The sequence below is a fragment of the Myxocyprinus asiaticus genome, chromosome 16 (assembly GCF_019703515.2).
Source record: "Myxocyprinus asiaticus isolate MX2 ecotype Aquarium Trade chromosome 16, UBuf_Myxa_2, whole genome shotgun sequence".
Classification (NCBI taxonomy): Eukaryota; Metazoa; Chordata; class Actinopteri; order Cypriniformes; family Catostomidae; genus Myxocyprinus; species Myxocyprinus asiaticus.
In genome coordinates, this window is record NC_059359.1 from 34,293,045 (window position 1) to 34,305,157 (window position 12,113).

General features: G+C 38.8%; 1 protein-coding gene across 2 annotated transcripts; it reads right to left on the reverse strand.

Moving 5' to 3' along the window:
* Positions 1-496: 496 nt before the first annotated feature.
* Positions 497-12,089, reverse strand: cep76 (centrosomal protein 76). Of its 2 annotated transcripts, none has more exons than XM_051721349.1 (12): positions 11,892-12,089; positions 10,893-11,051; positions 10,700-10,781; positions 7,753-7,977; positions 7,462-7,647; positions 6,925-7,022; positions 5,463-5,591; positions 5,097-5,285; positions 4,049-4,215; positions 2,184-2,517; positions 1,419-1,636; positions 497-847 (listed from the first exon to the last, which is right to left on the reverse strand). In XM_051721349.1, the coding sequence occupies exons 1-12, from the start codon at positions 11,913-11,915 to the stop codon at positions 709-711; spliced, it is 1,950 nt and encodes a 649-aa protein (XP_051577309.1). In that variant the 5' UTR covers positions 11,916-12,089; the 3' UTR covers positions 497-708. The 2 variants fall into 2 exon arrangements, with proteins under 2 accessions (XP_051577309.1, XP_051577308.1); XM_051721348.1 differs by having other exon boundaries at positions 11,533-12,088.
* Between the last annotated feature and the right edge of the window lie 24 nt (positions 12,090-12,113).

The following is a 12,113-nucleotide window of genomic DNA, read 5'->3' on the forward strand; positions in this document are numbered from 1 at the left end:
TGGGGAATCTGAATGAAGGGAATTCTTTTTGAATGAAATAAGGTAACAAAATTATTACCAAAGCGTGAACATATTTTCGATAAAATGTTGCACATTAAGATAATCCCCACAAGTACTAAAAAAATGTGTTTGCTGTTGTTTAGTCATTTGTTGTTTTTTAAAATGTTACATGAATCTTTAGATTACAACTGTTTGGAAACTTTCAAAAATATTGAGACTTAGTGATATAGTCACATGCATGTCCCTAACAGGACTGACATATATCATGCTTCCTTTCAAATACTATATCAGCAAACAAAACAAAAAAACTTGTGCTGACCTAGACTTGGTTTCTAAACAATGAACAGAATTGTATTCTGAAATCAGAATCTGAAAGGCAATGCATACAAAGTCCTAAATAACAGACAACCAACCTTTAATGTATCTCAGGCAATAGTAAATTAAATGATTTAACAACAGGAAAGAGATAACAGGGACAAATAAGGAATGTAAAAGTGTTTTATTTAGTAAAATATATCAATAAATATGTTTAAACAGTTTCCAAATGAAACACATTCTGTACATGTAAATGAGTTATAACTGTACTGCAGATACAAGAGCAGCATACAGTAGATTAAGTAAATTGTATACATGTAATTCTAAAACTTATAATACTCTCAATCCGCAAATAGTTTAAAGAGAGTGGTGTAAGCCTGGCGCTGCTCTCGGTCACAGCACTGATCTGTACTTACAAGCAAACATGATCCACACAGCACAGGCTGACTCCGGATATGCAAACACACGAACCCTAACTGCTAGTCGTACATGATCCCCTCGACAGCAAACTATCTCTTCACAGAACGGTGACCTAAGAGATATAAATAAAAGCAACACTACTTAAAAGCCAAAGGAAAAGAAGGTTGTCGTTTGTATGTTTATATTAGTCTTTGTTAAAGGGATAGCTCACAAAAAAAAATTATTTCTGTCTTTATGTATTCACCTTCATGTAGTTCCAAACCCATAAAGCTTTCTCTGTCCAGTGAAACACAAAAGGAGATATTTGAATGTATGCGACAAGATCTGAAAGCTACTGCAAAGAAAAATATTTTCAGCAAATAGCAATTCAAACATAGGTGTGTTTCATGGTATGGCTTCACAGGACTTGGAATATAGTGCATGAGTCCAGTGGACTACTATTATGGTACTTTTTTGTCACATTTTAACTCGACAGCCCCCGTCCCCATTCACTTTCATTATCTGGAAAAGCGCAGCCAGGATATTCAGCAAAATAACTCCTTTTGTGTTCCATGGAAGAAAGAAAGTAATTTAGGTTTGGGGTGAGTAAATTATAATATAATTTTTTTTATGAACCATTTATTTCAATTAAAATGGAAAAGACATTAAAAGGTGGCTCATTATGTTTGTGTGTGAGGGGGTACCTGAGGCAGGTAGCGAATGCCCTGCGTGCATTGCGGTGCAAGAAGTGAATAGGAAAGCCTTTAAAAGTGTGTCCGTCAGGCACAGCCCTTCTCACAGCATCCTGGAACTCCTCGTTTCCACATGACACACCAGTACAGCGCTCAAGTTCATATGCCGAGAGTGCTGCCGACAGCAGGTATGACAGATGATCATCCCAGACTGTGGCCAGACCAAGGTCCTATAGATACACACAAAGACAATAAAGATTCTACTTATGCAATTCAAACAGCATGTAAGAGCATGCTTTTATTTCTCAAATAAAACTGATATCAGCCACAGTTGCAATATATAATAATCATGCTATCTTGTAGATTTATGGTAAACTGAGGCTTTGTAACATTTCTCTGCTACTAGCGGCACCAAATGAAATTGCAAAAATAATGAATGTGTTGAAAAAGATTTTCCAGACACTCTGCCCATCTTCCATTGGTCAGAAACAGATAGTCTCACCCCAAACTCATGCCATTGGTTAGCACAAACAAAAAGACCAATGTTTTGAGAGCGACACAAAGCCAAAGTGTTTACATTTTTCGGGGAAATTAACCTTCAAATGGCTTACTAATTGTTGTCTGTTCATATTTAGCTGGGATAGGATGAAGTATTTTAACATGGAAATAATTACGCAAACTGTATTCAGAGATGTGTTAAGATGTAAAATACTCGCACTCAAACGAGACAAGTTTGCTATGAGTGAGAGGTTGCTCGGGCTTATGTGTATTTGTTACCTTCCTGTGCTCTGCTAGTAGGTAGCGCATCTCCAGCTCAAGCTGGTTGCTGGCCTCATTGGGCACCACAGAGGGGGAACAGAGAGGAGGAGTTGGAGGGAGAGAGGAGGTGGAGCCAGGCACACACACAGACCGCACGGCCTCCTCACTCATGGCCTTCCAGCGGGAGCCGTCGGTGAAGTCAAACACACACAGCTCTACAGCATCCGATGGCTGGCAGTTCGCAAAGAACATCTTGTGGTTGAAAACACAGCCGAGTGTCCGATAAGGGTGGGTGGGTTTTGGCTGAGGTACCATGGGAGGGGCGTCTGGGTCTATTGGACGATGGAGGTATCTAAACCAGAAAATAAAGCAGGAAGGCTGATGTTAACAGGAAGGACAATGTGGTTCACCTTTTCTCCCAAATTTGGAATGCCCAATTCCCAATGCGCTCTAAGTCCTCGTGGTGGCGAAGTGACTCGCCTCAATCCGGGTGGCGGAGGACGAATCTCAGTTGCCTCCACATCTGAGACTGTCAATCCAGCCATCTTATCAAGTGGCTTGTTGACCGCATTACCGTGGAGAAATAGCGCGTGTGGAGGCTTCATGCTATTCTCCGTGGCGTCCACAAACAACTCACCATGCCCCACTGAGTGCGAGAACTACATTATAGCGACCACGAGGAGGTTAACCCAACGTGGCTCTACCCACCCTAGCAACCAGGCCAATTTGGTTGCTTAGGAGACCTGGCTGGAGTCACTCAGCACGACCTGGATTCGAACTCGTGACTCCAGGGGTGGTAGTCAGCGTCAATACTCGCTGAGCTACCCAGGCCCCCAACAATAAGGTTTATTAACATGCATACAGTAGGAGTAAAATGTTTGACTGAATGTATGTTTCTCATTATCATAAAGGGATCATGAGATGAAGAATCAAATTTTCCTTGATCTTTTGACATACAAGAGGTTATTGTACAATAAAAACATACTGTAAGTTTCAGAACTCAAAACTTCCTCACTGCAAAAAGAGCATTTGTTGAAATCAAGCTGCCAAAACGACTCGTTCTCTACATCCTCCATATTGTGATGTCACACTGTGGTAGACATTTGCATCTGACCACCTCCACAACAATACATCACAACCTACTTTACCTTTAATCACTTCCTTAGCCCGCACAGTGAGATGGCAAGGAGAGAGCATGTCAGTCAAGAGCAGAGAGCAAATCATAACAGTGGGCGTGTACTGTTAATTCTTAAAGGAGAAGCAGCACCAAAACTGTGTTTCTGACAGAGGGTCAGAATGAGATGAGGGTGGAAAATGATCATGTTTTACAAATGACTGTTTTTTGTGCAAAAACTTTAATAATATTATAATTTAACATCAAGGAACATATTAAAATAATAAAATAAGGCATGTCATTACCCCTATAATGACCATTTGATCTAAAAGGCATATGCTTAAAGATTATGCTAAAGACTTATGAAAATGTTAGACCAGATAGACAAGGAAAAACACCCAACAAGTGTCCAACAAACATGGGAACTCAGTACCGTTTAAAAAGTATCTCAGGTGGCACCTCATAAAGTTGGTTCGAGAGTCTGACCAGAGTATGCAAAGCTATTAAGAAGGCAACGTATGGCTACTTTGAATAATCTAAAATATCGGACTGTTTTGATTTAAACTTTTTGGTCATTATATAATTCCTTTATTTTCATTTATGACATTTCATCCTTTTGATGACTTCACTATCAGTCTAAAATGTGGATAGTAGTAATTATGATACAGAAAAATAAAGGTCCAAATTTTAAGTGTAGTGTATATGTGCATGGCATGACTTAATTGGGGAATAATTATGAATAATGGGAATGTACTGTATGAATTATTACCTGTGTGCAGTGAAACTTTCCCAAAAGGTGACAGAGCCATCTGTGCCGCAGGTCATGACCCAGGTGTGTGGAATGTTTTTAGCTTTGGTGCCCACACATACATAAGCATCCAGCCCAAAGCCCAACAGTAGACTACACAGCAGTGTGGCATGATCCTCACAGTCGCCCTAACAAAAAAAAAAAATGGAACAAAATTAAATCAACCACTTAACATTTCTCTTGTTGAAGTCTTTTTACTCCACATGGCACGGCATGTCTTTAAAACATGCGCTCATGGGAGAGACACTGTAGAAAAAGCAAGACACTAAGTAATGGTCAAAAACTTATTTGACGTGTATGATATGCTGTATGATGAAATTTTGACTTTCTGTATGTGTGTGTGTGTGTGCGTGTGTGTGTGTACAGGTCCTTGAGTCTGTATTTAAATAAAGTGTTAAGGTGCGGTCGCAATACACTTGGCACTCCCTTCATTCCCATTCAAACGAATCCGAACGTGGAAGACCAGAAACGCAAGCTCATGTGAAGAAATTTCAGGTTTGGTGAACTCTGACTTGCGAATTTGCATGACGCAAAGAGGTGTGACCCATATGAATATTGAAATGTCACACTGCCCTCTTGGCTCAATACCAAAGAATTGTTGCAGAAAAGTGAGAAAACAGTATATTTTGAATATAATATTATTTGCTATTAAGGATTTATTATTAACTCAAATCAAAGGCCCTCATGCGCAACATCATATCCTGTCTGTTGTGGTGTCCGAAATCATTTTGCATGCTTAAACGCCACTTTGCGAGAGTGCCACACTCTGTACCATGGGACATCTTTAATTTTCAGTTATAGTAATGTTTTTATTACTGCAGAAATAATCAATCTGCACATGTATATTCCATTTCTTGTTTCTTTATACTATGTCTGTATACTTTTAGCCTCATTTTGTGTAACTCCTGGAAAAAAGAGCCTGAGGACTGCAAACCCCATAAGTCAATGTGTGATTAATTCAGTGTGTTGGATCTGCATTTGTTAATAGTGATTTGACGGTATGTCTCACCTTGTTCCTACAGAGAAAGGCCATCATTGAGCACCACTGCTCCTGTCTAACTCCTCCCCCAACAACAGGCGCTTTCTCTTGAGCCAACAGGCTAACAAAGCGTGCCGCCTGCCGCGGACTCTCAAGCAACCTGCCGGCACGCAATACACGAACATAAGAACACACAGGCCGGTTCACACCATTTTCATCCTGCAAAACAAACATATTATAAAATATCGGAACCTATTACTGTTATGCACAAACATTCAACAAGGATACTTAGTCATACCAATAAACTAGAATAGACACTTAAATCAACAAGCACATGTACAGTACTTAATGCTACAAAGCTTCTCACAGACACAAGTAGCCAAAACATGAGGTCACCTGTGCAAAAATCTTCACCAGTTTGGACTGGTGCGAGGGTCGAATCTCCAAGAACTCCTGCCACCACTGTTTAGCATATACCAAAAACAGTCTCTCCTTCTCTGCTGTTTTCTGTCTTTCCAAGGATTGCTGAAAAATTATTTTTACTTTGTTGATGATTTCTGATCATTGGACAGATGATGTATACACAACAAAATTCTTGGTTCAGAGTGTGCTAAGTTTATCATTGTGTTCACAGTAATGCACTTACAGTAGAAGTCTATGGGGCAAGGCATTCCAGAGGAATTGGAATTGATATCATAAGTGCTGATATCAATTATTTTGTATAAAATTGTGTGTTGTGTATGTGAACTTTTGATTAAGCTTTAACAGGGGCAGTGATGGCTCAGCGTTTAAGGCTTTGGGTTACTGATCAGAAGGTTGGGAGTTCAAGCCCCAGCACCGCCAAGATGCCACTGTTGGGCCCTTGAGCAAGGCCCTTGACACTATCTGCTCCAGGGGTGCCGTATCATGAAAAAAAGAATCACTGTATATGTGCAAATGTATAATGTGTGATAAATAAATAAAATTATAATTACTAACAACATTATTCTTGTAGGGTGGATTAGTCTTTTCCAGTCCCTATCAGGTATCCTTATCCTTATATTCAAGGGCATATTGTGGGCAAGTTACCATGTTTACCAGATGTACATGGTCATGACAGAAGATGAAAATTGAATACAACTTTGCACAGACAAGGATAGATAGCAATTTTATCATGTCTCATGTTAAGACCCATGTTGTCTTGTGGCTTTACTTTTTAAAAAAACTGTATTTTAACATTTATCCCAGTGCAACGTATTGCCCCTTAGATAAAATGTTGATTACCAAATCAAGGTTACAGTGAGGCAATGGAAGTGAATGGGGCCAATATTTGGAGGGTGTAAAAGGCAGAAAAGTAAACGTATCATTTTATAAAAGCACTGACACTTACATTAATTCTTCTGTTAAAACTTGTGTATTATTTGTGCTGTAAAGTTGTTTAAATCATTGTTTTTATGGTCGTTTTAGAGTTTACGCTGTTAATCTGTCATGGCAATGACGTTGTAAAATTGGCTATAACTTTACACAGAAAAGGTTAGTAAGCAATTTATCACATTAAAATCATGTTAACATGCATATTGTTTATGTTTTGTGGCTATACTTTTTAATTGAATTGATTGGCCCCATTCACTTCCATTGTAAGTACCTCACTGGAACACAGATTTTTGTATATTTTTTTTTAAAGAAAAAGTGGGACGAGTCAAAAATACGAGTCCATTTTTGAGGTAATCAACATTATGCTACAAATTTTGTTGACTGTTGTATTGAACCCAAAATATTCCTTTAAATTATGTTTAACCAGGAACATTCTTTAAAATGTTAATCAAATACTTTTTTTAGTATTTTAAATTAATTGAAGAATTTATATAGCAGTCTTCACCTGGGTGCTGATGACATCAGGACTCAGAGTCTCAGTAAGGGGAGGATACAATTCCAACTTCAGATTCAGAACACCAGCAGGTACTTTACATTCACTGCCTAAGGAAAACACACATATCCATAAACAAGTGTCATGTACAATATCAAATGTTGATTACCACAAAAAATAACTGACTTTTCCGTCAAGGAAAAAAAAATCAAGGTTACATGAGGCACTTACAATGGAAGTGAAGTGAATGGGTCCTATTTTTTAAGGGTTTAAAGGCAGAAATGTGAAGCTAATAACTTTATAAAGAACTTACATTAATTCTTCTGTTAAAACTTGTGTATTATTTGATAATTTTTATAGTCATTTTAGGGTTAATGTTGTAAAATTGCATATGAATTTACACAACAAATGTTAGTAAGCGATTATATCGCACTAAAATCATATTAACACTCATATTGTTAATGTCTTGTTGCTGTACTATTGAAACCGTGAGTATTTTACATTTTTACGGATTGGCCCCATTCGCTTCTATTGAGAGTGTTTGCTTACCCACTCCAAGCAATTCTACTGAGACACTGGTTCTTCCATTGGGAGTACTGAGAACTGTCCGCCAGTCCAGAAAATAAGAGGAAATGAGTGTTGTGTCCCCAGATGTGTCTGTTTTAACCAGCACCATATGCACTGGGTCACAGATGGACAACATGGTGGTAGCATCAGCCATTTTGCTAGCGTCTCCTATTCCACAAAATAAACACAGAATTACACATCACATGTACTTGAAATGGCTCCAAAATGGGAGTATACTATAGGCTGTTAGTATATAAAGGGTATATAAGACACCTGGACCATCTCTGTGTATTTCCAGAAGAAAGCCCTCCTGTAGGTCTGGTTCACAGGCACATGGGACTGGTTTGGAGCGGAAACGCTGGTTGCGGAAGTGTAAATAAAGGGTGAAGGTAGAGCACACCTGGCCCGGTAAAGGCTCTGGCTCCTGCAGGTGTTCCAGGAAAGCTTTACCTCCCAGAACTTGCAGGTAGAGGTATCTTCTGAGTGGACTGACATTAGCTGGTGATTTCAAGGGGTCATATCATGAGAAATAAATTTTTTCCTTGATCTTTTGAAATAGAAGAGTTCAATGTACTACAACCCTTGGCAAACATTATGGAATCACCACACTTAGAGGATGCTCACCCAGCTTTTTTACTTCGTAGCAAATAAACAAATCACAGATATGACACAAAACAATTTTTGTTTAATAGCTGAACATTCTGGCTTCGTGTAACATCCCTCAAACAAATTAAATTACATTATTTAAATTAATGGTATATTTTTTTCCAGATTAAGTAGAGGAAATAATTATGGAATCACTCAATGTTGAGGAAACAAATATGGAATCGTCAATGACAAAAATCACAATTAGTACATTGTTGCTCCTCTTCTGGCTTTTATGACAGCCTGAATTCTTTGAGGCATGGACTTCACTAATGAAAAACAATATTCTCCATTAAGCTGGTTCCAACTTTCTCAAATAGCGGTAGACAGATCAGCTTTACAGGATGGAGCCTTGCCATGGACCAATTTCTTTCAATTTCCACCATAAATTTTCAATCGGATTGAGATCCGGACTGTTTGCTGACCATGTCATTGAGTTAATATTTCCTGAAGAAAAGCTTTAACACTCATTGCTCTGTGGTAAGATGCATTACCATCCTGAAAAATGACTTCATCACCAAACCTATTTTATATCGATGGAATGAGAAAAGTGTCCAAAATTTCAATGTACACCTGTGCATTGACTGTTGAGCATTGATTGCCATCACCCCTGGTCCTTTACCTGACATGCAACCCCACATCATAAATGACTGGGGAAATTTGATTGTTTTCTTCAGGCAGTCATCTTTATATGTTTCATTAGAATGGCACCAGATAAAAGTACGAGCATCATTGCCTTGTCCAATGCAGATTCGTAAACACCTGTGACTTTTTAAATTGCAATTAGTGTCTGTGTATAAATGTCGAGTTTGTTAGCTCTCACGTGGGTGCACTGAGCAGGCTAGATACTGAGCCATGGGGAGCAGAAAAGAACTGTCAAAAGACCTGCGTAACAAGGAAATGGCACATTATAAAGATGGAAAAGGAGATAAAAAGATATCAAAAGCCTTGAAAATGCCAGTCAGTACTGTTCAATCACTTATTAAGAAGTGGAAAATTCGGGGATCTCTTGATACCAAGCCAAGGTCATGTAGACCAAGAAAGATTTCAGCCACAACTGCCAGAAGAATTGTTCGGGATACAAAGAAAAACCCACAGGTAACCTCAGGACAAATACAGGCTGCTCTGGAAAAAGACTGTGTGGTTGTTTCAAGGAGCACAATATGACGATACTTGAACAAAAATTAGCTGCATGGTCGAGTTGCCAGAAAGAAGCTTTTACTGTGCCAATGCCACAAAAAAGCCCAGTTGCAATATGCCTGACAACACCTTGACACACCTCACAACTTCTGGCACACTGTAATTTGGAGTGACGAGACCAAAATAGAGCTTTATGGTCACAACCATAAGCGCTATGTTTGGAGAGGGGTCAACAAGTCCTATAGTGAAAAGAATACCATCCCCACTGTGAAGCATGGTGGTGGCTCACTGATGTTTTGGGGGTGTGTGAGCTCTAAAGGCACGGGGAATCTTGTGAAAATTGATGGCAAGATGAATGCAGCATGTTCAGAAAATACTGGCAGACAATTTGCATTCTTCTGCACGAAAGCTGCGCATGAGACACTCTTGGACTTTCCAGCACGACAATGACCCTAAGCACAAGGCCAAGTTGACCCTCCAGTGGTTACAGCAGAAAAAGGTGAAGGTTCTAGAGTGGCCATCAAAGTCTCCTGACCTTGATATCATCGAGCCACTCTGGGGAGATCTTAAACGTGCGGTTCATGCAAGACGAACAAAGACTATGCATGACCTGGAGGCATTTTGCAAAGACGAATGGGCAGCTTTACCACCTGCAAGAATATGGGGCCTCATAGACAACTATTACAAAAGACTGCATGCTGTTATTGATGCTAAAGGGGGCAATACACAGTATTAAGAACTAAGGGTATGCAGACTTTTGAACAGGGGTCATTTTATTTTTTTCTTTGTTGCCATGTTTTGTTTTATTATTGTGCCATTCTGTTATAACCTACAGTTGAATATGAATCCCATAAGAAATAAAAGAAATGTGTTTTGCCTTCTCACTCATGTTTTCTTTAAAAATGGTACATATATTACCAATTCTCCAAGGGTATGCAAACTTTTGAGCACAACTGTACCTGCATTTGTATAACTAGAATCTGAAGGAATATAAAGACATATTTATGGGACATATTTTTAACTCCTGAAGAGAAATAGTCCAGTCTCTCATAGCAGTCGCAGCGCGCATGTGCCAACCGCCTGTGTATGTGCACAGTCAAATTAAGTATACTTTTAAAGGCTGAATGTTCGACTGCACACAGACGCTAAGCTTTCGCGTCAAAACTGAAGCATATTTTGGGCTTAAGCATAAGGGAGAGTGTAGAAAATGGTAATGAAAACTGTTTTTGCCACAACAAAATTGACAGACGTTATAAGTGGAAATTTTTATATATATATATATATATATATATATATATATATATATATATATGAAATGACTCCTTTAAGACCGGTGTCTGTCTGATGTGTTTCAGGTCTGAGGGACAGGATACTTCATCATTGCTGGCACTATAAGAAAGTTGTGGATGAGCGCATGGTTTAAAAAAGTACTCACTTGTCTTCAGCTGTGTGATGTTCCTGTCCACAAAACAGGTAGCAGACTTGTTCACAGTATCAGCCTCAGTTTGAGACACATCCTGATGAGAAACCAACCACTCACTTAAAGAGATATAAAACATCCTCTGTACATGCAATCAAGTCACAGTAAACCATGCAACAATTGCAGATGTTTTACAGAATACTAATACCGCAGTTGTAAAACGTAAATCTTTCATCACATCATCCACGATTCCCCTCCGCTGGAGAGCATGTATGAAATCCTCCTCAGACAGTGAGTTCTTTCCATGGTGCTCATCACCCCTCACTGTCTCAGCTAAAACATCACGAATTTTACCATGGATATCCATCTGAAAATGGGTAGTTGGCAAATAAAAATAACACTTTTTTCCCAACATCAAGATCAAGCAAGGTGACAATTTAATATTCCATGTTGTCAATTAATATGATGTCATAAAAACTGCAGGTATAATTACACAAGAAAAAAGAGAAAATGTTGTTTAACATAGTTTGGAGTATAGCATCTCATGTCAACCACCCAAACATACCCAGCATTTTCAATGTTTTGTTTACTAAAAGAAATGGTCGGAACAAAAACCTATATACTTATTTGTATTACTTATACAATTACAAAATGGCTTTAGTCATATAAAAAGAAGTGTTTAAAAAAGGAATATGGACACTGTCACGAGAACGGTTTTTGACCATTCTGTATAAACGTACACACAGCATTGCCTATTTTACTAACAAAATAAATTGCGCACAGCGACATTCGCGTGATGATTTGCGAGTAACAACAATCAGCTCACGAGTCATCATGACTTTACTTGCCTTGATTAAATGATCATGAATTATTTGTTTTAATTCAGATGCCTTTTCTGGTGTCAGAGACATGTTTCAAACCGAGTGTGCAAATGTCACAGGAGCTCCAAATACCTGATAATAACTAAGCCGTACTTTAGCCTTTAGCATTAGCATTTACATTTATATTTGTGTCAAATACGGAGATTAAATATATTACGTGTACTACTTTATGTTATGCTGCGGGACTTGTTGTCAACGCCTCCTGCAACCGACAGTTTAAATCCTGGTGGACAGGCGAGCGGGAGACTGTCCCTCAAAGCGCCGGTATATTTCCACAGTTGCCGTTTTAAAATACTCGGGAAGCTGAACAAATAAAAATGACATACATTACGTTTAGCAAACGATGACATTCACAAGTCTTAGTATTTTAATGCGTAATAACATTCTAGAAAATTTTCGACTTCTCCCTTTAATTCAGGCACGGCGCTGACACCCCCTCACTACTCAGGAAATGACATCACGAAAACTAGCACCCTGGAACTTGTAGTTCTTAACTACGCATTTGTAGTCCAGCAACGTAAACGCTTCAGACATTTGATTTTACCTGA